The 25668-nt window shown below is 37.8% G+C and overlaps 1 protein-coding gene across 1 annotated transcript in view; it reads right to left on the bottom strand.

Moving 5' to 3' along the window:
- Nucleotides 1-25668, bottom strand: part of MALRD1 (MAM and LDL receptor class A domain containing 1) — a 958969-nt gene that overhangs the window by 920057 nt on the left and 13244 nt on the right. Inside the window, exon 2 of the mRNA XM_049881884.1 lies at nucleotides 12142-12282. Within this exon, the coding sequence (XP_049737841.1) occupies nucleotides 12142-12282 (141 nt within the window). The remainder of the gene's footprint in view (nucleotides 1-12141; nucleotides 12283-25668) is intronic.

Raw genomic sequence — 25668 nt, forward strand, 5'->3', positions numbered from 1 at the left:
TGCAGCCACTGTGTCAATCTGTCTCATTGAGGGGTCTTCCTCTTTTCTGCTGACCCTGTACTTTACCAAGCATGATGTCCTTCTTCAGGGATTGTTCCCTCCTGATAAATACGTGAGACGAAGTCTCGCCATCCTCACTTCAAGGGAGCATTCTGGCTGTGCTTATTCCAAGACAGATTTGTTCATTCTTCTCTGAGAGCCCTGGCGACACAGTGGTTAAGCACTTGGCTGCTAACCTAAAGGTTGGCAGTGCAAACCCACCGGCTGGTCCATGGGAGAAAGATGGGGCAGTCTGCGTTCATAAAGATTTATAGCCTTAGAAACCCTATGAGGAAGTTCTACTGTGGAATAACAAGGGGATGGGCATCTTTAGAATTTTGGCTTCTGTAATTACCAGAAACCAAACCCACTGCCATCAAGCCAATTCCTACTCATAGCAACTTCATAGGGTTTCTGAGGCTGTAAATCTTCTATGGAAGCAGGCTGCCTTATCTTTCTCCTGCAGAGCTACTGGTGGTTTGGAACTGGTGACCTCCCAGTTAGCAGTTGATCACTTTAACCACTGCACAGTTAGGGCTCCTAATTTGTTTATTTTGCTCTATTTGTTGCATTTCAAGATGTTGGCCAAAGCCTATAAAGCCTAAAGTAGTTGAAGTCACTGTAAACTCTTACTTGACTAATTCACTATACCCAAAGCGTAAAAACAATGTGAGTGCTTATCATAACTCCCACAGTTCATCTGCAGAGTACTGGCTACTTTCCAACCACTTTAATTGGTACAATTCCCTGCCCATTCTTACTTGGCAGAATCTCAGTCTACTGACCCTCTGGGCATGAATCAAAAGATGAATCTTTTGAAATTTGTATTACATTTATTTAAATATACTGTTATTCGATTTTATATATTTCTGTTGAGTATGAATTTTTACACTTGTGGCTAAATTAATTTTGAAGAATATATATGTGTATAAATTTAACAAATAAGCTATCTGCCTGTAAAGACACAGTCCTGTCAAAAGGAAAGCAAATAATACATAAGAAAATATTTATATATCAGTATGAGTAATTATGGAACCCTGTTGGCATAGTGGTTGAGACCTATGGCTGGTAACCAAAATGTCAGCAGTTCGAATCCACCAGCCACTCCCTGGCAACCCTATAGGGCAGTTCTAGTCTGTCATATAGGGTCGCTATAAGTTGAAATCAACTTTATGGCACACAATAACAATAATAAAGAAATTAGAGAAATTACTATTTTTAGCTCTCATCTGTGGAATATTATTTGCTTTAACATATTCGACAGCTTGACTACTAAAGTCATCTGGTGAAATTTCATTGATGTAATAGCTGTTAATTCAAATAAATGTCTAAGCTGTCAACTGTGATTCCCCAATTGATGTATACTATGAATTTGAAATAAAAGAAATGGAAAAATAGATACTATATTGTCCAATACACAACAGATGTCAAATTTGTTAAGGAACTATGAAAATGCTTTACAGCTTACTTATTTAAAATGCAGACACACATGTACACATCAAGGATCCTGATATTATTAGCTTGATAATCAAAGAATTTGTGGAAGAAACTAAAGCTCTCTGCAAAATACGACTAGAGACAGGATAAATCATTTAAGTACAACAAATGCGTGCCCTCATAAAAAAAAAAAAAATTTATGCTACTCCTCAACCACTGCTACACATCTATCAATGTCTCTTATTTCTGCTGTTTGGATTGTCAACTGTGAAGGAATGTGAGTAAAGGAGGAAAAAGAAGGGAAGGAAATGATATTGATGGGCAAAGCATTTCCCAACATACCCTTTCAGCCTAATCTCCTTTTGCATTTCCAAAGACAGTACTCTCTAGTCATAGAAGACTGCTTTCACTGTCTGAGCATACCAACTATCTCTATTGGCATTCACATGCTTCTTTCCATTAGGAATATCATTTCTCTTACTTCGCTGTCCAGGAAATGATACTCATTTTTCAAATCCTTTCTCAAATGCCTTCTGCTTTCCAGAGACAGAACTTGCTGGTAGTCCCAGTGCAATTTGCTGAGGCCTATAATATTAGCACTTTTTTCTTTCTTCCTGTAATTTTTTTATTCCCAACCATGCTTCCCAAAGAGATCATAAATACCTTGCTAAGAGACCTATATCTTAATAGTCCTCACAGAATTGATAAAGGTTAATAAAAGTGATTTAATTGAAATGAACAATAATCACTACCATATGTAAATATACAATAAATTTTAAGACTTTTTAAAATTTTTATTGTGCTTTAACTGAAAGTTTATAAACCAAGTCAGTCTCTCATACAAAAACTTATATACACCTTGCTATACACTTCTAGTTGCTCTCCCTCTAATGAGACAACACACTCCTTCCCTCTACTCTCTATTTTTATGTCCATTCTGTCAGCCTCTTCCCCCCTCTGCCCTCTCATCTCTTCTCCAGACAGGAGCTGCCCACATAGTCTCAATTGTCTACTTGATCCAAGAAGCTCACTCTTCACCAGTATCATTTTCTATCCCATAGTCCAGTCCAATCCCTGTCTGAAGAGTTGGCTTTGGGAATGGTTCCTGTCTTGGGCTAACAGAAGGTCTGGGGACCATGATCTCTGGGGTTCTTCCAGTCTTAGTCAGACCATCAAGTCTGACTAAGAATTTGGTGTCTGCATCCCACTGCTCTCCTGCTCCCTCAGGGTTTCTCTGCTGTGTTCCCTGTCAGGGCAGTCATCGGTTGTAGCCAGGCACCATCTAGTTCTTCTGGTCTCAGACTGATGTAGTTTCTGGTTTATGTGGCCCTTTCTGTCTCCTGGGCTCATAATTACCTTGTGTCTTTGGTGTTCTTCATTCTCCTTTGCTCCAGGTGGGTTGAGACCAATTGATGAGTCTTAAATGGCCACTTGCTAGCCTTTAAGACTCCAGATGCCACTCTCCGAAGCGGTATGCAGAGTGTTTTCTTAATAGATTTTATTATGCCAATTGACTTAGATGTCCCCTGAAACCATGGTCCCCAAACCTCTGCCCCTACTACACTGGCCTTCAAAGCATTCAGTTTATTCAGGAATAAGTTTTTTTGTTTTGTTTTGTTTTTTTACTTTAAAAATAATGTAACTACAATATTAAAAACTAGCCAAGTAGAAAAACTCACCATAATTTCACTGTACTAACACAGGTTCTATTTGCATTTTTATTCTAAGAAATGAGCTTAGTTATCATAACCAAATCTCCTCCTTAATTAAAAATGCAGGTGAAGTTTTAAATAACAACATAAAACCGATGCATTTGTAGAAAAACAGGGCATACATCAAGGTATGCTTCCCCTATGTTTGCTACAAATTTGAACACTAGCCACTAAAATTAAGGTTACAACTTATCTGAATTCTTAGATGAAGAATTTCATCCTTCACATGTATATCCCTAATACTGTATAATGTCAAACCCTAAAAGGCACAATTAATACTTATTGGACAGACTAGGGGATAGCCTGTGACAAATGCCATTTGCCATCTAATGTTGTATGGCCCATGAGCTAAGAATAATTTTTACATGTTTAAATGGTTGAAAAATATTCAAAAGAGGAATAATATTTTACAACACGTGAAAATTACATGAAATTCAAATTTCAGTACCCATAAATAAAATCTTATTATAACACAGCCAGAATAACTTTTATGTATTGCCTATGGCTGCTTTTGCACTACACTGGCAGAGTTGAGTGGTTGGAACATAGACTGTAGACAGTCTATGGTTCTTTGTTCACATGGTATTTTCACCAGGACAGACTATATGTTGCATGATAAAGCAAGTCTTAACATATATAAAAAAATTATAATCAAGAATGTTATCTGCTCGAAACAATTAAAAGTCAATAATAATAAGATATCTAGAAAAACCACATGTATTTGGAAAGCAAACTACACACTTCTAAATAATCCATGAGTGAATGAAGAAACCACAAGGGCAATTAGGAAATGTTTGAACTGAATGATAATGAATAAAATCAAAGCCAGAAACCTGCTGCTGTTGAGTCAATTCTGACACATAGTGACCCTATAGGACAGAGCAGAACTGCACCCATAGTATTTTCAAGGAACAACTGGTGGATTAGAACCGCCGACCTTTTGGCCAGCAGCCAAGCCCTTAACCACTTGAACCAGTGAGGGGGAAGAAATAAGAGCTAAGGGAACCCAAAGTAAATAAAAGGAAGAAATAATAAATATAAGAGTAGAAATAAAAGAAATTGGAGACAAACAATAAAGAAAATTAACAAAGCCAAAAGCTGATTCTTTGAAAATATGAACAAAATCAATAAAATATTAGTTAGAATAATTAAAAATCAATGATACAAGGTTTTATCTTAATAAGATAGGGAAAAAACAACAACAGTAGCAGCAGCAAAATAAATTCAAAGTAAGTAGAAGAAAGAAAGTAATATAGGGACAGAAATCAATTAGATAGAAAGCAGACAAAAAATAGAAAAAAAAAATCAAAATTAAATTTATGTAAAGAGATCATCAAAATCACCAAAACAGAGAGAGAAAGGGAAAGGAGAGAGAGAACATAAAAAAAAAAAAATACCAATATCAGGAATATAAGAGGGGTTATCACTATAGATTCTACAAACATTGAAATAATAATAAGTAAATATTACAAAGAACTTCATGTCAACAAATTTGATACAATAAAAATCAGAGAAAGAATGGATTTAATGAAAATTAAAAACTTCTATTTATCAAAATATATCAATAAGAATATATATTCCATACACTTGGAGAAAATATTTCTAAAACATGTTTTAAAAAGGATAGGAATTCAAGTTATATAAAACCTATGCAACTCATTCATAAAAACACAAGCATCCCAATAGAAAGTAGGTAAAATATGTGAACAGAAAACTCACAAAACAAACTATAGAAATAGCCAATAAATCCATGCAAAAGTGCTCAACATCAATCGTTATCAGAAAAATTAAAATTAAAACCACAATGAGCTATTACTTAGGATAAGCGAAGCACCTCTTGAGGGCCCTAGATTAGCAAAGCACTACTGAAGAAGAACAAATTAGAAGACCTCACACTTCCAACCTCGGAACCTACAATACAGCCATGGTAGTCAAAACAGGCTGGTACAGGAACAACAACGGACACAGTGACCAATGAAACAGAATTGAGAACACAGAAGTAAGTCCCCTCACCTGTGGACAGCTGATCTTCAACAAAGGGCCAAAATCCATTCAATGGGGAAGATATAGTCTCATTAATAAATGGTGCTGGCAAAACTGACATCCATTTGCCGAAAAATGAAACATGATCCATAGCTCACACCATATATATACACTAACTCAGGATGGATCAAAGACCTAAATGTGAAACCTAAAACTATAAAGATCAGGGAAGAAAAATAGGGGCAAACTTAGAGGCCATAATTTATGGCATAAATAAACTATAAACCAAACCAGAAACCAAACCCACTGCCGTCGAGTCGATTCAGACTCACAGCGAACCTATAGGACAGAGTAGAACTGCCCCATAGAGTTTCCAAGAAGCACCTGGTAGATTGCACTGCCAACCTCTCAGTTAGCAGCCATAGCACTTAACCACTACGCCACCATAAAACATACCCAAAGTGTACAAACAGCAGAAGATAAACGAGACAACTGTGACCTTCTAAAAATTAAACACTTACGTGCATGAAAAGACTTCTCCAAAAGAATGAAAACAGAATCTACAGGCTGAGAAAAAAAAAACAAAAACTTTGGCAACGACATATCTGGCAAGGGAATAATCTCAAAAACTTCAACACCTCGACAATAAAAAGACAAATAATTCAATTAAAAAATGAGCAAAGGACATTAACAGCATTCCACTAAAGAAGACATTCAGGCAGCCAACAAATACTTGAAGAGATGCTTGCAATCATTAGAGAAATGCAAATCAAAAAACAGCGAGATATCACTTCACCACAGCAATAATAGCAATGATTAGCAAAACAGAAAACAACAAATGCTTACGAGGGTGTGGGGAGACTGGAACTCTCGTACACTGCTGATGGGATTGTAAAATGGTACAACCACTGTGAAAAATGGCATGGCACTTCTTTAAAAAATTAGAAATAGAGATATCATATAACCCAGCAATCCCACTACTAGATATATACCCCAGAGAAATAAGAGCCATGACATGAATAGATACATGCATACCCATGTTCATCACAACATTATTCACAATAGCAAAAAGATGGAAACAACCTAAGTGCCCATTAACAGATGAATGAATAAACAAACTGTGGTACATACACACAATGGAATACTATGCAATGTTAAAGAATGTCAATGAATTCATAAAGCATCTTACAACATGGATGAATATGGAAGACATTACACTGACTGAAATAAGTCCATCAAAAAGGACAAATATTGTTTGAGACCACTGTTATAAAAAGTCAAGAAAATTTTACATACAGAAACAAATATTCTTTGATGGTTACCAGTGATGGGAAGGGGATGGAGGCAAAATCACTTGCTAAATATTAGACATGTATTAATCTGGGTGAAGGGAAAGACAATACACGATAAGGAGAGGTCAGCACAACATGACCAAAGCAAGACACCAGGAGGTACATAAAAGTAAAAGGCAATAAAGGTAACTACTATTACATACACAATCCTACAATATCAGTAATAACAATTTATGAGTGGATACATAGGCAGATAACTAAGCTGAAGAGGTTTGGGGTGGTGTGTAGGAGTATGCCTGCAAGCATATATAGGTTTGGCAGAGGATATTCTTACATATGCATTTGTATGTGCTATAAGTATGTCCATGTATATAGTAGAGCATACAGGGGGCAAAGTTATGAAAACTTCTTAGCCATAACCAAACACCTTGAAGGACTGAGTCACTGGGTTTGAGGGCTTAAGACCATCATCTTGGGAAAGTTAATTGGCATAACATAGTCCATAAAGACAATGTTCTACACCTGACTTTGGAGAATGGTGACTGGGGTCTTAAAATCTTGGAAGGGCCCATCTAGGATACAAGTATTGATCTCTTCCTGTCTGGAGCAAAGAAGAGTAAAGAAAATAAAATACTCAAGGAAACAATTAGTCTAAAGGACTAATGGAACACATGAACCACGGCCTCCGCTAACCTGTGACCAAAAGAACTGGATGGTGCCTGAATCACTACCAACTGCTCTGACTAGGATCACAACAGAAGGTCTTACACAGAGTGAGAGAAAAATGTAGAATGAAATTAAAATTCAGGAAAAGACTTACTGGTCTGATAGAGACTGGGGAACCCCCAAGAGTATGGCCCTTAGACACTCTTCAAACCTGGAATTGAAGCCACTCCCAGAGATCACCTTTCAGCCAAACAATAGGCCTAGAAAGTGAACAATAACGTCCATGAGGAATATGCTCCTCAGAACAACTAACCATATGAGACCAAAAGGGCAACATTTGCCCAAAATCAAGTTCAGAAGGAAAGAAGGAGCAGGAAAGATGTTCAAATGAAAACAGGGAACCCAGGGAGGAAGTGGGTAGAGTGCTATTACACTGAGCAGATTACAACTAATGTCATGAAATAAAAAAATGTATAAATTGTTGAATAGGAAACTAATTTGCTCTGTAAACTCTCACCGAAACCACGAAAAAATGTTTGGGGCAAAATAATCAACAGCAACAACAATGAACAAAACTGAGGTGTTTTTAGGCAGTCATCATTTGGCTGTATCATCTGATTTAAGACCTGATTTAAGATCTCTGAAGTCAGATAGGTTTGAGTCTTGGCCCTGTTATGCTACAGTGGTGTGGTCTCAGTTCCATCATTTACAAAATGAGGATAATAATAAAACAAGTCCCACGGGCAAAAACAGGTAAGATATTGCCTGACATAACAAATTGAAAGCTGGTGATTTTAGTAATAGTGATGCATCCATCTTATGAATACAGTTACATGGTAAATTATGCATATTTCTGTACAGATAATTTTAAATAAGCAAATGTTCTGCATTTAGCTGTTAGATGTTTGGAAATGGTTATAGAGTCTTGGTAGAATCTTGTACCCATTCAAAAATCTTTATTTCATAAGCAGTAATAAAATTTTTGATTGACTCTCTTGAAATAATTTTCCAGTACTTCAAAATAATATGTGTCATCATGTAATCAGTGCCTTGAGAAGTTTTCAGAGCTAAGTTTGAAAATGTGTTAGAACATTAAAAATATCACTGTGTCAATATTTGAAGTCTACTAAAGCCCAGAGAAGAGTGATTAAAGTGTAGTATTGATTTTTTAAAGTATATAGCATTGCATTTGGAAAAAGTAGAATCACTACAACAAATTCAAATACATTTTTGCAGTAATACTAAAACTTAATTTAAAAAAACAATAGGAGTAAGAATATGAGCTTTAAATAATTAAAGAGTCCAGCTGATATGAAAGGTGATATATAGTGTTTTAAAAATGTATAATTCATTGTAAATCTAAAGTGTGTAAACAAAAAAAACTCGTTGTCCAGTTGATTCCAACTCACAGCGACCCTATAGGACAGAGTAGAACTGCCCCATAGGGTTTCTAAGGAGTGTTGGTAGATTCAAATTGCCAATCTTTTGGTCAGCAGCTGAGCTCTTAACCACTGCGCCACCAGGGCTTCAAAACCTAAAGTGTGTAGGCTATCAGAAATAATAAACAATTTGAAAAGTTACTATTTTCCTTTATACCACAGTTTATCTTTCTTATTTGGGCATTTAAAGTCAGTTTTTTAATGGGGATATTAGAGTTTGTTATTCTGATCAATTATTAAATTAGGTCTAATATCTGTATGTTGTATTATAAAATACACACTATTAAACAGTACCTGATATTTTTATTTTGTCCTAAGAAGGCATGGCAGTCTTAGCCTAGGACTTGAGGTCTTTGCTGTTCACTGGCAGTGACCCACTAGGGGGCATTTCTTTGGTCATGTGGAATCATCGCCCACACAGCTTTGAAGGTCTCCTCTACACCGTGTTTCTTAGGTCTATTATGCTTATTAAACCGTAAGCAAGAGTTATACATCCACTTATCACGTATAAAGTTTTTTTTCAGCAGCTTATTAAATAAGTTTTCAAACATATGAAAAATTCTTACTATGAATATCCACATGCTGACCACTTAGATTGCACAATGAAAATTACTATATCTGCTTTATCATATATCTACCCATCTACCCATCCCTCTCCCCATCTATTAATCCATATGTTTGATGCGTTCACAGAAAGTTGCAGCCAACAGTACACTTTCCACCAAATACTTCAGCATGTATATCATTAACTAAACTCAGGTGGGCACAAACTATTGCCTATGGGGCATTTTTTTGGGTTTGTGAATAAAGTTTTATTAGAACACAACCACACCCTTTTCTTCATATATTGTCTACACCTAATTTCATCCTACAATGCCAGAGTTCAGTGGTTGTGACAGAGACCATGTGGCCCGCAAAGCCTAAAATCTTACTATTTAGTCCTTTAAGAAAACATTTGTCCTACTCAGAGCTAGAGTTCAATATACTTTAAGATCTTTTTGTCTTTTTTTAAATTTTGAGGTAAAATTTACATTATATGAAATGCACGAATCTCAAGTCTACTATTTGATAAGTTGTAACAAATGCATTCACCTATGCAAACCAAATCCCTAACAAAATGCAGAACATTACTGTCATCCCAAAAGTTCCTTCAAAAACCTTCCCCACCTCTAGCGTCCAACACAACCACGGTTTTGATTCCTTTTCCACCGTACATTAGTTTTGCCTGTTCTATAACTTTTATATAAATGGACTTATCCAGTTGTTTTTGTTGTTGTTAGGTGCCCTTGAGTCAGTTCTGACTCATAGCGACCCTATGCACAAAAGAACGAAACAATGCCCAGTCCTGCGCCATCCTTACAATCATTGTTATGCTTGGGCCCATTGTTGCAGCCACTGTGTCAATCCACCTCATTGAGGGTCTTCCTCTTTTCCACTGACCCTGAGCTTTGCCAAGCATGATGTCCTTCTCCAGAGACTGATCCCTCCTGACAACATGTCCAAAATATGTAAGATGCAGTCTCGCCATCCTTGCTTCTAAGAAGCATTCTGGTTGTACTTCTTCCAAGACAGATTTATTCATTCTTCTGGCAGTCCATGGTATATTCAATATTCTTCACCAAAACCACAATTCAAAGGCATCAATTCTTCTTCGGACTTCCTTATTCATTGCCCAGCTTTCACATACACATGATGCGATTGAAAATACCATGGCTTGGGTCAGGTGCACCTTAGTCTTCAAGGTGACATCTTTGCTCTTCAACACTTTAAAGAGGTCCTTTGCAGCAGATTTACCCAACGCAATGTGTCTTTTGATTTCTCGACTGCTGCTTCCATGGCTGTTGATAGTGGATCCAAGTCAAATGAAATCCTTGACAACTTCAATCTTTTCTCCGTTTATCATGATGTTGCTCATCGGTCCTGTTGTGAGGATTTTTGTTTTCTTTATATTGAGGTGTAATCCATACTGAAGGCTTTGGTCTTTAATCTTCATCAGTAAGTGCTTCAAGTCCTCTTCATTTTTAGCAAGCAAAGTTGTGTCATCTGCATAACGCAGGTTGTTAATGAGTCTTCTTCCAATCCTGATGCCCTATTCTTCTTCATACAGTCCAGCTTCTCGGATTATTTGCTCAGCATACAAATTGAATAGGTATGATGAAAGAATACAACCCCGACGCACACCTTTCCTGACTTTAAACCAATCAGTATCCCCTTGTTCTGTCTGAACAACTGCCTCTTGATCTATGTAAAGGTTACTCATGAACACAACTAAATGTTCTAGAATTCCCATTCTTCACAATGTTATCCATAATTTGTTATGATCCACACAGTTGCATGCCTTTGCATAGTCAATAAAATACAGGTAAACATCCTTCTGGTATTCTCTGCTTTCAGCCAGGATCCATCTGACATCAGCAATGATATCCCTGGTTCGACATCCTCTTCTGAAACTGGCCTGAATTTCTGGCAGTTCCCTGTCGATATACTGCTGCAGCTGTTTTTGAATGATCTTCAGCAAAATTTTGCTTACGTGTGATATTAATGATATTGTTCTATAATTTCCACATTCGGTTGGATTGCCTTTCTTGGGAATAGGCATAAATATGGATCTCTTCCAGTCAGTTGGCCAGGAAGCTGTCTTCCATATTTCTCAGCATAGACGAGTGAGCACCTCCAGCGCTGCATCCATTTGTTGAAACATCTCAATTGATATTCCATCAATTCCGGGAGCCTTGTTTTTCGCCAATGCCTTCAGAGCAGCTTGGACTTCTTCCTTCAGTACCATCGGTTCCTGATCATATGCTACCTCTTGAAATGCTTGAACATCGACTAATTCTTTTTGGTATAATGACTCTGTGTATTCTTTCCATCCATTGGATACACTTTCGTATGAAGCTTGTTTTACTCAGCACAATGCTTTTCAGATTCATTCATGTTGTGGCATGTGTCAATAATTCTTTGCTTTTTATTGGTGAGTAGTATTCCATTATCTGAGTTTATTAATTTATTCTTCTATGATAGATATTTGGGTTTTTTTCCCATTTGAGACTGTTATGAATAAAGCTGCTCTGAATACTCTTACACAAGTCCTTAGGGGCATATATTTTTATTTCTTTTTGGTAAACGCCTAGGAGTAGAAGTGCTGTGTCACAGGGCGAGGCAAAGGTTAATTTTTTAAGATACTGCCAGAGCTTTTTGTAAGGTAGTTGTACCATTTCACACTTCCACCTACAGTCTTAGAGTCCCCAGTGTTCCATACCCTTTCCAATATTTGTTGTCTTTTTCTTTTTGGAAAGAGGTAATGCATACCATATTATCATGTTTTCATTTTACTATTTCCATAGAGTCAAAATAGGTGGAAAATCCCCATTATTGTCTAGATAGACCTCTCAGAATTCCAACAAACCAATTAAGATAATCTGGTTTGATATTGTAGAATCATAAACATTTTGAAAATGGTACAAGAGTATATAAATTAGACATTATAATTGTTAATATATACATATCAGTCCAGATTCTAATCCCCTAATCACTCTGAAAAATAAATAAATAAAAGAAATCCAAAATATTTACCAGACATATCACCGTTGTGATCATAAAATGGAGGTGAAGTATCAGACATTCCATTTCTCTTTGTCCATCCAAGTTGCAGACTTTGATCCTGTGTCATAGTACAGAGCCCATCCTCAAAATCACATCTTTCATAATTGGAGCCTAATAAGAAAAAAAAAGAAATTAGCTTTCACAGCCCCATTTGGCTTCCTGAGAAAGAAGACAATAGTAGAAATAGAAAGCTTAGTAAATGACAAACACATATTAACATAAAGATTATTTTTCACACTTTAACTCTTCCATTAATGCAAAGCATTTTTGCATATGACATTCTGATAAATTACTACACGCAAAAACCAGTGTGGTCAAATGGAAAGAAGGTCACACAGGGTCAGAAGATCGAAGACCTAATCCTGGTTTTGCCTCTTATAAACTGAGCGTCTTAGGCAACAACCACAGCAAGCCCTTTTGTCTACTAGCAAGAGCAGAATAACATTCTTTGCGGTCTTCCACAAATAGTTGTTACGAGGATCTAATGATAACGTATATAAAAATACTTTGAAAACTCCATATAGTATGAGGAATTATTATTAAGGTTGTATCTTCTACTCAGACTTGATATGCCTCCCACCCAGGCATATTGGAATGTCAGGGTTGGGCCAGACCAAGTCACAGAAGCCTCAATAACTAAAGCTCAACTATCCGTGGCTGTCATGTCACTACCCCCTGGGATTAAGCACAACACCCAAATTTAAATCTCAATGATCTCGAAATGTTTGGTGCTTTATTCGCAACAAAGACATTATTGCTGGCTCCTGTTCTGTTTTTCTGGGCACAAGTAATCCAAGAGGCTTAGGAGAGGTAGAGGGGTTTGGGGACTTGGTTGTTCATAATAACCAGACAGGCTTGATTACATTATCCAACATCTGCAAATGCCACTCTCTAAAAATTGAATGACCTCAGCCTGAAATAACCCCTCTCTGGGACTGGTGTTTAACAGCTGCAGTGATATGCCTTTGAAAGTTTGTTCTTGCCCTAACTGGTTGCACTAGCCATACCCAAAACCCAGTAGCAGGAATAAATACAATGGTTAATAGTTAGGCAGCTTGGCAGCCTAGCCACAGGAAGTGTTTTATTTAATTACATATTTTGGGTGAAAATATGGTGAAAGAAAAATTTTACTGAACATTTCACCAAAGTAAAATGGCTGAACTAAACATGTGCCTCTGCTGTATTCAGCAGATTTCCCATGTGGGGAGCTCCAGGCATCCTCTGCAGTGATAAAGAAACTCACTGTACAGAACAAGTAATCACTGCTATTTGTAGTGTCTTTCCCTTTCTTTCAGAGACTCACTTGTCCTTATCACCCCTAGTCTTCTGGCCTTGTAGAAAGGACTAACAGAATCATAAAAACTCAGTTGGCAAAGCTTGCATTATCCATGGGGTTGACTTGGAGCAGGCCTTCCCATTAGTATTAATGAACTTAAGAGCCACTCCTTTGGGCCCCCATAAATTAACTAATTATGAGATTATAACAGATTGTCATATTCATCAGCCATTGCTGATTCAAATTTGATTCAAGCCAATTTATTAAAGTATTGCCAATCTTTGATTCATTATGCTAGAGGGCATGCTACCTTTCGTAAAGAGGCTTTTGACAATAAGAATATTGAAAAGCCTACTAATTTTCCTCTTTTACCTGGAGATTATGTCTACTGGAAAAGGCACCAGTTAAAGGATTCCCTTGAACCTTTATGGAAGGGAGCTTAACTTAGTCTTACAAATCCTTGTGCTGCCAAAATGCAGGGGGTCAAGACTTGGGTTCATTTATCCCCACTTAGATGGAGTGCTAAGCCTTGTGAAGGATTGAAATTAAATTTTTTTATTGTACTTTAGATGAAGGGTTACAAAAAAATTAGTTTCTCATTAAACAATTAAAACACACATTGTTTTGTAAAACTGGTTGTTTGCCAACCCCAGGACACGTCAACACTCTTCCCTTCTTGGCCTTGGGTCCCGTTACCAACTTTCTTGTCTGTTCCTGCCTTCTCGTCCTTGCCCCTGGTCTGGCATGCCCATTTAGTCTTGTTTTGTTTTATGAGCCTGTCTAATCTTTGGATGAAGGGTAAACCTCAGGAGTGACTTCAGTATTGAGTTAAAAGGGTGTCCGGGGCCAAACTCTAGGGGTTTCTCCAGTCTCTGTCAGACCAATAATTCTGATCTTTTTGGTGTGTGTGTGTGAGTTATTATTTTGTTCTACATTTTTATCTAGCTCTGCCTGGGACCATCTATTGTGATCCTTGTCAGTGCATTTGGTGGTGGTAGCCGGGCACTAACTAGTTTTGCTAGACTCAGTCTGGGGGAGGCTGTGGTAGTTGTGGACCATTGGTCCTTTAGACTAATCCTTCCCTTGTGTATTTGGTTTTCTTCATTCTCCCTTGTTCCAGATGGGGTGGTACAAGTAGAGTATCCTAGATGGCTGCTCACAAGCTTTTAAGACCCCAGACGCTACTCAACAAAGTAGTATGTAGAACATTTTCTTTATAACTATGTTATGCCAATTGTGCTAGATGTTCCCCTAGACCATGGTCCCCAGCACTTAGCTTAGTAATTCAGTCTCTCAGGGAGTTTGGATGTACCCATGAAGCTTCTATGACTTTGACTTGGTGAAATTGTGCTGACTTCCCCAATATTGTGTACTGTCTTACCCTTCACCAAAGTTGCCACATATCTATTGTCTAGTTACTGTTTTTCTCTCCTCTCCCCTCCCCTCCCTAGTAACCATCAAAGATTGTTTCTGTGTGTAAACGTTTTCATGAGTTTTTGTAATAGTGGTCTCATAGAATATTTGTCCTTTCGTGATTGACTTATTTCACTCAGTATAATGTCCTCCAGATTCATCCATGTTGTGAGATGTTTCACAGATTCATCAATGTTCTTTATTGTTGCATAGTACTCCATTGTGTGTATGCACCATAGTGTGTCTAACCATTCATCTGTTGATGGGCACTTATGTTTCTTCCAGCTTTATGCTATTGTGAATAATGCTGCAATGAACATAGGTATGTATACGTCTATTTGTGTGATGGCTCTTATTTCTGTATGACATATTCGTAGGAGTGGGATTGCTGGGTCATATGGTATTTCTATTTCTAGCTTTTTAAGGAAGCACTATATTGTTTTCCAAAATGGTTGTACCATTTTACATTCTCACCAGCAGTGAATAAGGCTTCCAAGCTCCCTGCAGCCTCTCCAATATTTGTTATTTTCTGTTATTTTGATTTGCACCTGTATTGCTGGGGTGAAATGGCATCTAATCGTAGTTTTGATTTCCATTTCTCTAATGACTAGTAATTGCAAGCATTTCTTCATATGTCTGTTAGCCGCCTGAATGTATTCTTTGGTGCATTGTCTGTTCATATCCTTTGCCCATTTTTTTAAATTGGATTACTTGTCTTGTTTTTGTAGAGGTTTTGTCTTAGTTATCCAGTGCTGCTATAACAGAAGTACCACAATTAGATGGCTTCAGCAACCAGAAGTTTATTCTCTCACAATCTAGTAGTCTGGAAGTCCAAATTCAGGGCATCAGCCCCAGGGGACATCTTTCTCTCTCTACGAATCTGGAGGAAGGTCCCTGTCTTCAATCTTCCCTGATCTAGGAGCTTTTCAGCCCAAGGACCCCTGATCCAAAGGATGCACCCCTCTCCCGGCACTACTTTCTTGGTGGTATGGGGTTCCACCCTTTCTCTTCTGTCTTTTATATCTCAAAAGAGATTGACTTAAGACACAATATAATCTTGTAGACTGAGTCCTGTCTCATTAACATAACTGCCTCTACTCCTGCCTCATTAACATCATAGAGTTTGGATTTACAACACATAAGAAAATCACATCAGATGACAAAATTGTACATGATCACACATTACTGGGAACCATAGACTAGGCAAGTTGACAAGATATTTTGGGGGGACACAGCTCCATACATGACAGGTATTGAATTTTCCTATAGATTTCAGAGATTAGACCTTTGTTGGATTTGTCATAGCCATAAATTTTTTCCCAGCTTTTAGGTTCTCTTTTTACTCTTTTGGTGAAGTCTTTTGATGAGCATTAAGTGTTTAATTTTGAGAAGATCCCGGTTATCTTGCTTAGCTACTGGTATTTATGTACTGTTAGTTGTGGTTTGCATCCTGTTTATGCCATGTATTAGGTCCTCTAGCTTGACCCTATTTTTTTCTTCTATGATCTTTACAGTTTTTAGTTTTATATAAGGGTCTTTGACTCATTTTGAATTAGTTTTTGTGTGTGGTCTTAGGTATTGGTCCTGTTTGATTTTTTTAAAGATAGACATCCAGGCCTGCCAGCACCATTTGTTAAAAGGACTGTCTTTTTCCCGTTTAATGGACTGTGGAACTTTGTAGAGGTTTTGTAGATAACGTGAGAGTAGGTGGATAGATTTACATCTGGGTTCTCAATTCTGTTCCATTGGTCTATTTGTCTGTCATTGTACCAGTACCATGCTGTTTTGACTACTGAAGTTGTATATTAGGTTCTGAGGTCAGTGTCTAGTGCTGCTATAACAGAAATACCACAAGTGGATGACTTTAACAAAGAGAAATTTATTTCTTCACAGTAAAGTAGACTGAAAGTTCAAATTCAGGGTGTCAGCTCCAGGGGAAGGGTTTCTCTGTTGGCCTTCTCATCAATCTTCCCCTGGACTAAGAGCTTCTCCAAGCAGGGACCCTGGGTCCAAAGGATGCACTCTGCTTCTGGCAATGCTTTGTTGATGGTATGAAGTACCCCCTCTGTGCTCCTTTCCCTTTCCTTTTTGTCTTTTGAGAGCTAAAAAATGGTGCAGGCCACATCCCAGGGAAACTTCCTTTACATTGGGTCAGGGATGTGACCTGGGTAAGGGTGTTGCAACCCCACCCTAATTCTCTGTAACATAAAATTACAATCACAAAATGGAGTACAACCACACAATACTGGGAATCATGGCCTAATCAAGTTGACACATATTTTGGGAGGACACAATTCAATTCATAACAGTCAGGTAGTACAAATCCTCCTTTATTCTTTTTTCTTCAGTAGCGCTTTGCTTATCCAGGGCCTCTTTCCTTTCCATATAAAGTTGATGATTAGTTTTTCCATCTATTGCATTATATTTATAGATTGCTTTGGGTAGAACTGACATTTTCATAATGTTGTGTCTACCTACCCATGTTGAAGAAATTGAAGATTTTTACCAGCTTCTGCAGTCTGAAATTGATCAAACATGCAATCAGGATGCATTGATAATTACTGGTGATTGGAATGCAAAAGTTGGAAACGAAAAAGAATCGGTAGTTGGAAAATACAGCCTTGGTGACAGAAACAATGCCAGAGATTCCATGATACAATTTTGAAAGGCCAATGACTTCTTAATTTCAAATACCTTTTTCACCAACATAAATGGCGACTATACACATGGACCTTGCCAGGTGGAATATACAGGAATCAAATTTACTCTATCTGTGGAAAGAGACGATGGAAATGCTCAATATCATCAGTCAGAACAAGGCCAGGTACCGATTTTGGAACAGATCATGAATTGCTTATATGCAATGAACACTAATGACCAAAGACCAGACAAGTTGTAGAAAAACATCAAGGACATAATACATGAAGAAAGCAAAAGGTCATTGAAAAGACAGAAAAGACCAAGATGGATGTTGGAGGAGACTCTGAAACTTGGTTTCGAAAGTCGAGCAGCTAAAGCAAAAGGAAGAATTGATGAAGTAAAAGAATTGAACAGAAGATTTCAAAGGGCGGCTAGGGAAGACAAAGTAAAGTGTTATAGTGACATGTGCAAAGAGCTGGAGATGGAAAACTAAAAGGGAAGAACACACTCGGCATTTCTCAAGCTGAAAGAACTAAAGAAAAAACTCAAGCCTCGAGTTGTAATAGTGAAGGATTCTATGGGAAAAATATTAAATGATGCAGAAAGCATCAAAAGAAGATGGAAAGAATACACAGAGTCATTATACCAAAAAGAATTAGTCGATGTTCAAGCATTTCAAGAGGTAGCATATGATCAGGAACCGACGGTACTGAAGGAAGAAGTCCAAGCTGCTCTGAAGGCATTGGCGAAAAACAAGGCTCCCGGAATTGATGGAATATCAATTGAGATGTTTCAACAAATGGATGCAGCGCTGGAGGTGCTCACTCGTCTATGCTGAGAAATATGGAAGACAGCTTCCTGGCCAACTGACTGGAAGAGATCCATATTTATGCCTATTCCCAAGAAAGGCAATCCAACCGAATGTGGAAATTATAGAACAATATCATTAATATCACACGTAAGCAAAATTTTGCTGAAGATCATTCAAAAACAGCTGCAGCAGTATATCGACAGGGAACTGCCAGAAATTCAGGCCAGTTTCAGAAGAGGATGTCGAACCAGGGATATCATTGCTGATGTCAGATGGATCCTGGCTGAAAGCAGAGAATACCAGAAGGATGTTTACCTGTATTTTATTGACTATGCAAAGGCATGCAACTGTGTGGATCATAACAAACTACGGATAACGTTGTGAAGAATGGGAATTCGAGAACACTTAATTGTGCTCATGAGTAACCTTTACATAGATCAAGAGGCAGTTGTTCAGACAGAACAAGGGGATACTGACTGGTTTAAAGTCAGGAAAGGTGTGTGTCGGGGTTGTATTCTTTCACCATTCCTATTCAATTTGTATGCTGAGCAAATAATCCGAGAAGCTGGACTATACGAAGAAGAATGGGGCATCAGGATTGGAAGAAGACTCATTAACAACCTGTGTTATGCAGATGACATGACCTTGCTTGCTGAAAGTGAAGAGGACTGAAGCACTTACTAATGAAGTTCAAAGATCAAAGCCTTCAGCCTGGATTACACCTCAACATAAAGAAAACAAAAATCCTCACAACAGGACCGATGAGCAACATCATGATAAACGGAGAAAAGATTGAAGTTGTCAAGGATTTCATTTGACTTGGATCCACAATCAACAGCCATGGAAGCAGCAGTCGAGAAATCAAAAGACGCATTGCATTGGGTAAATCTGCTGCAAAGGACCTCTTTAAAGTGTTGAAGAGCAAAGTTGTCACCTCGAAGACTAAGGTGCACCTGACCCAAGCCATGGTATTTTCAATCACATCATATGCATGTGAAAGCTGGACAATGAATAAGGAAGTCCAAAGAATTGATGCCTTTGAATTGTGGTGTTGGTGAAGAATATTGAATATACCATGGACTGCCAGAAGAATGAATAAATCTGTCTTGGAAGAAGTACAACCAGAATGCTTCTTAGAAGCAAGGATGGCGAGACTGCATCTTACATACTTTGGACATGTTGTCAGGAGGGATCAGTCTCTGGAGAAGGACATCATGCTTGCCAAAGCTCAGGGTCAGCGGAAAAGAGGAAGACCCTCAACGAGGTGGATTGACACAGTGGCTGCAACAATGGGCTCAAGCATAACAACGATTGTAAGGATGGCACAGGACCGGGCAGTGTTTCGTTCTGTTGTGCATGGGGTCGCTGTGAGTCAGAATCGACTCGGTGGCACCTAACAACAACAGCAACAACAACATTCTTCTGTGGGTCATCATTCTTCTTAAGGCATGGCATGAAAACACTTTCGTTAGGTTGGTCCAGCTGCGCTTGGATTAACACTTCAGTGGAATTAGAACACAACATTGCAAAAACACACCAAAAGGCCGCCTGGTACACATTTCTGAACAAGCCAGGTTCAGTTTTTCCTTTTCTAATATTTTTATCCAGCTACCTAATGGAATGAGAACCTGGATTAAGTCAATTCTGTTCTCTGATAACATGATTTTAATGTTGACAATCATTACAACTTGCACCGTTAAAAGTTGTATGAAAGTTACCACTAATACCTTGGCCCAGAGAAGCAATCTGATGCCTATGCATAGGCTAATGTATGTGGAAGCTATTAGCATTCTCCATAAACTGGAAGAACCAGCGTTTAGCTTTTTCATTTGAAATGGTCAACAGGTCTTTAAGGACAAGCCACCCTCCCTAACATCATCAGAGGTGACTGTCATAGCATGGTGAAGACACCCAGAGCTGCCTAGCAACTAAGGCACCAGTGGTGCCCAACTATCAAAACCGATAGTGTCTGGGGTCTTAAATGTTTGCTGGTTCAAGCAGCCACTAGGGAGGAGCACAGCCAATGGTGATTTAAAGACAATTCCATGCAGAGGAAACTAATTCTTAAGTTGATCAGATGATATTCAATAAAATCCTTGATCAAAAGCAGAGAATTGTAAGAGAAATTTTACTGAATCTTTGATCAAGGTAAAATGGCTGAACTAAATCCATGCCTCTGTGGTATTCAGCAGAATTAAAACCAAAATAACAGAGCCTGACATTTAGGCTCCTTATGTGGCTAGCAACCATGGGCAATTAAGGAAACGTTTTCTCTGTGGTTAATGCAGAATGTGGAAAGAATGTATCTAATGCTTATTGCAAGCCCCAATACCAAACATCCTCAAGAAATGTTTTACAAGCAAGATATTTTTATGACCTATGTGTTGTAAACGTCTTGTGACTATCACTGTAGTCTCTGTGCTCACACTAATTTCTGCCGTTAACCCATGTAACCAATCCTTGTAGCCTACCTATGCACGTATATCCAGTGAAAGCCTGTTTCCTGCTTAGTTTAACCCTCCCTTTTGTGACCACGATTGAAGACTAGCCAATCAATGATTTTTGTTGTAATTTCCTTCATCCTTGCTTGAGATGCTTTCTCTGGACTCTGGTTTTTCACTTGGGTGAGCCGGTGATTTCCCATTCCAATGAATCTTTAATGCTGAATAAATCCTCTGAATTTTCGTTGTAAGGTCTGAGTAGTACAATAATGTATCAGGTACATTTTCTTTAGCTCATCCAAATGAGTACTAAAAGCTGATTTTAAAATATCACTTTTAAATAATGTTAACTATACCTACTTTGTCACCAAGGCCCATTTTATTTTTTTTCTGCAAAAATCCCTTATTTTGAAAGGTTATGCCAACTAGTTGTATCCTGCAATAACCAGAATCCTAATAGCTATAATTTGTTGCAGTTCTTTGTTCTTTGCTAGGCGTTATTTATTCCTTACAGCAATCCCACAAAGCAGGCATTTTCTTCCATTTTAAAGGTAAAGAAACTTTGATGTTTCTTAGAGACATTAAGTAACTTGATCAAGATGGAATAGCTAGTGAGACCAAGAGTGGAACTGGGTCTTTTTGATTTCAGAACCTGAGCTCTTAAGGCTCTGCTCTGAGCATTAATTGTTAATCCACTGTCCCATTTTTATAGCGTTCTCTCAGAGCTTCTAGTTAGCATGAGAAAACCGGTATGGCCAGACAGAGTTGATATCACTCTTCTAAAAGCAATGAAAGTTGACTAGCTTACGAATCACTGTTGTTAGTTGTTGTCATCTCTGACTCATGGTGACCTAATGTATAACAGAATGAAACTTTGCCCTGCCCTGCACCATCTTCCCTATCATTGGTATGCTTGAGTTCGTTGTTGTAATTATTGTGTAGTGCCTTCCAACCTAGTGAGCTCATTTTCCAGCACAATACTGAACAATATTCTGTTGTGATCCCAAAGGTTTTTATTGGCTAATTTTCAGACTTAGATCATGAGGCCTTTTTCCTAGTCTGTCTTAGTCTGGAAGCTCTGCTGAAACCTGTCCACCAAAGGTGACCCTGCTGGTATTTGAAATACCAGTGACACTGCTTCCTGCATCATAACAATATACAAGTACACACCACAGTACAACAAACTGACAGCTGGTTTGTGGCTATGAACTATGCCATATATAAATTTACAATTTCCATAAGGCCTTTTAAAATATTCAGAATAGCTGGAAAATCCCAATCATTACCTGTATAGATCACCTAGTAATCCAGGTAATCGGTTTTAACAAAATGTAAACTAAACTATATACTCAAAAAGTGTCATCCAATTAGCTGAGCAAGTGTCTACATAAATATGTATCCATTTTCAAGTTTCCAGCAATTTTGCAGTGACCTATTTATGATTATAAAATGTTTATATCAATGTGTGAACTGCCTTTATCACCATATTTCAGCAATTATGTGTATGAAATGTATACACATTCTCACGTAGGTTTCATTTTCTTTAAATATCAAGAAATTTCCTTGCAGTACAATTACTTAGTTGACTGTTTGACATCTGTTTGCAATGTTTTTTTTCTTTTTAACACACAAAGATAATGATGACGATTTCTGGGAGTGTTAGAAGTAGAAAAATAGCTAAATAGAACATTTTTCCCTCTGAATAATCTCATCAAGTGTTCCGCTATAAGATGACCTGTTATGATTCTACTGAGATATATTTTCAGCTAATTCTTATAAAAAAGGCAATTGTGAATTTCTAATAACTACTGGATTATTCGAAAATACATCAGAAAGTTTTCCAAGTATTCATTTTTCTCTCAGTAGAGAACTGCACATTTAATTATTTGAATAATTTTCCTTGAATTGTGACTGGTTTACCTCTTAATTCCATATGCCACATATCCACATTAAAATCTGAAACTACTTACTATAAATAAAATCTGTCACCATGTGGATTTCCACCACATGCCACATATCCACATTAAAATCTGAAACTACTTACTATAAATAAAATCTGTCACCATGTGGATTTCCACCACAGCCACATATCCACATTAAAATCTGAAACTACTTACTATAAATAAAATCTGTCACCATGTGGATTTCCACCACAGCAGCTATCGCTAAATTTTGTGGAATAATGCCACAGTTGGATAATATATTAATCACTGAGGAGATACATGCAGGAAATCATCAGTAAAACCCATGTTCCTGGAAATTTTGAACCTGTTGGTCTCATCATTCTGTTTTCAATTTTATGATCCCAAAGGTCAGGCGTACTCTATTTAGAGAGGAAGGATGCCTTAATGTTGTGATTTCAGGGTAGCTTGGGAGGCCAAATTATCTCCTGAATTGGTTTCCACAGGGCCATTCTCTCATTTAAGATTCACTGTAGAGGCCCTCATAGATTCAGTCATTGACATTATCATTGTTTTTATTGTTAGTTGCTGTCCTTGAGTAGATTCTGACTCATGGCAGCCCCATGAATGCACAGTAGAGATGCTTCACAGGGTTTTCAAGGCTGTGAACTTTTGGAAGCATATCTTCAGGCCTGTCTTTCGATTGTCCCTGGGGGTTCAAAGTCGACAAACTTTCAGCTGGAAGTCGACCCCTTAACCATTTGCACCACCTAGGGACCCCTATTAACACCATACTGGAAAGAAAAATATTAAATTATATCCCCAAGTGAAAGTTATGGTCAACTTAAGAAATGCTCTGAGGAAGTAGGAAGGAATGGAATATAGTTTTAATAGTGGCAACAGTGAAGAAATTGAGCCAGAACTCATGACTCACTCTGGAAATCATGAACTGGGTAAAGTATTAAAATGCAAAGTTCTTAGGAGATGGAGAAAAAGGTAAGAATTAGGAAAATCTAGAAGAGGACAGAGTAGAGGGTATTACAATCAAACCAGTAATATCACGATTTTGCCTGAAACCATAATGATGATACACGTCTCTCTTCTACAAGTGCTATGATACCCAAGTGTAGTCTCTCCATAAGTATTGAGCCCTTCCTTTTTTGAGGAAAGCTACAAATTACACAATCATAAAATTCTGCATACAATTAATTGTACCACTTTTGAAAATTACTTCCTTCACATAGATAACGTATAAAAAGATCTTTATAAAACACCATCTCCCTTAGTCTCATTTGCAATGTAAAAATTAATGGCCAATTCCTGAAAAGGTATAACTTAATCCAAAATATACCAATTCAATAAAGGTAAAGTTGAATTATGCTTAGGAGTAAATTTCAATGAAAGACTGCTGTTATTGGTGTTGACAATTTGAAATTAATTGACTCATTTTTATCAGGGAAATGTTCATGTCATTTTTGACACTGAACTAATTTTAATATTTTCATCGAGACTGTATTGTATAAATTTATAAACAAATGTATATAATTTGGAACCAGCACAAAGATTACTTAAATAGATTTATGTCATATCATTGCCTTTATCTTCAAGTCATTGAGATCGACTGTGGCAAAACTTGTGTTATTGACAGTATCTATGTCAGTGAGAAAAGGATGACCAAAGCCTGTTTCAACATTAACATCTTCAGAGAGCAGTAACTTTCAAAGGACATCTCCAGTGTTTCCTGGTGTCTGATGATTTCTGCAGATGTTGACAAGGGTTTGGAACTCCCTCTAGCATGCAGCAGTGCTTACTCTTGTATTGTAAATGTTGCATAGCTGTTTACATATTCATGCTCTCCTCCAGAGCAATGGCTGGCCCAGAAGAGCTTCTGGTTTTCAACAGCTTCTATAAAGGTGAATACAGGGCTCTGAATACAAAGCTGTATCTTGTATGGACAAACCTCCCATCAAATAAACAAATTCATGAACAAATAAACTGTTACTTTTTGTTTCCTAAACAGGTTTTCAATTTCTCTCTCAATAAGTTAAATTTCTCTCTCAAATTCAATCAGGCACTTCAAGACTTATTCACTGTAAAGTCACAATTATTTCTGGATTGTTGTTAGTTGCCATCAAGTTGATTTCCACACATAGCAAGTCCATGTTCTAGAGTAGAACTGCCCCATAGGGTTTCCTAGGCTTTATGGGAGGAGATCACCAGGTCTTTTCTCCCATGGAGCCACTGGATGGGTTCAAACTGCCAACATTTGGTTAGTGGTCAAGCAATTAACCATAGCATCACAAGGGCTCCTTTATGTCTAAGTAGTAGAGAATATTATATGCTCTTCCTATTTCCTTGGTGGAGCCCTGGTGACACAGTGGTTAAGAGCTACAGCATGCAATGACTGTTAATCAAAAGGTCAGCATTTCGAATCCACCATCCAGGACTTGGAAGCTGTGATTCAAGGTCCTTTCTTTCATAAATTTGATGACTTTCACACCACAAGGCCAGCCTTCTCTCAGGATTCCTAGCCAAGTCTTTAGTGTCATTATGAACATGTAGAAATGACATTTGTCGACAATCAGTAAGGTAGATAAGGTGCCAAGCACAGCACAACTTCTGTATATATACAGATATTGGCTTCTGAAGACATTTTGCTTGTGGAAGAAACAGTGCAGCATTTAATGTGGGCAGGTGTCTTTGATGTTTTCCAAAAATAAATAAATAAATAAACCTCAGCTGCTATTGAGTCAACTCCAACTCATGGCAATCCCATGTGTGTCAGAGCAGAACCATGCTCTGCAGGGTTTTCAATGGCTGATTTCCTGCAAGTAGATCACTAGGCCTTTCTTCCCAGGCAGGCTCAAAACTTCAACCTTTTGATTAGCAGCCAAGAGTGCTCACCTTTGGCACTATCCAGGGATTTGACATTTTCAAACAGGGCTCACAAATGGAATGTCTTTCTTTGATGATGACAATCTGCATATTGATGATGCCTTTCTGCCACAAAACAGA

Source organism: Elephas maximus, chromosome 4, assembly GCF_024166365.1.
Source record: "Elephas maximus indicus isolate mEleMax1 chromosome 4, mEleMax1 primary haplotype, whole genome shotgun sequence".
NCBI classification, from domain to species: Eukaryota; Metazoa; Chordata; class Mammalia; order Proboscidea; family Elephantidae; genus Elephas; species Elephas maximus.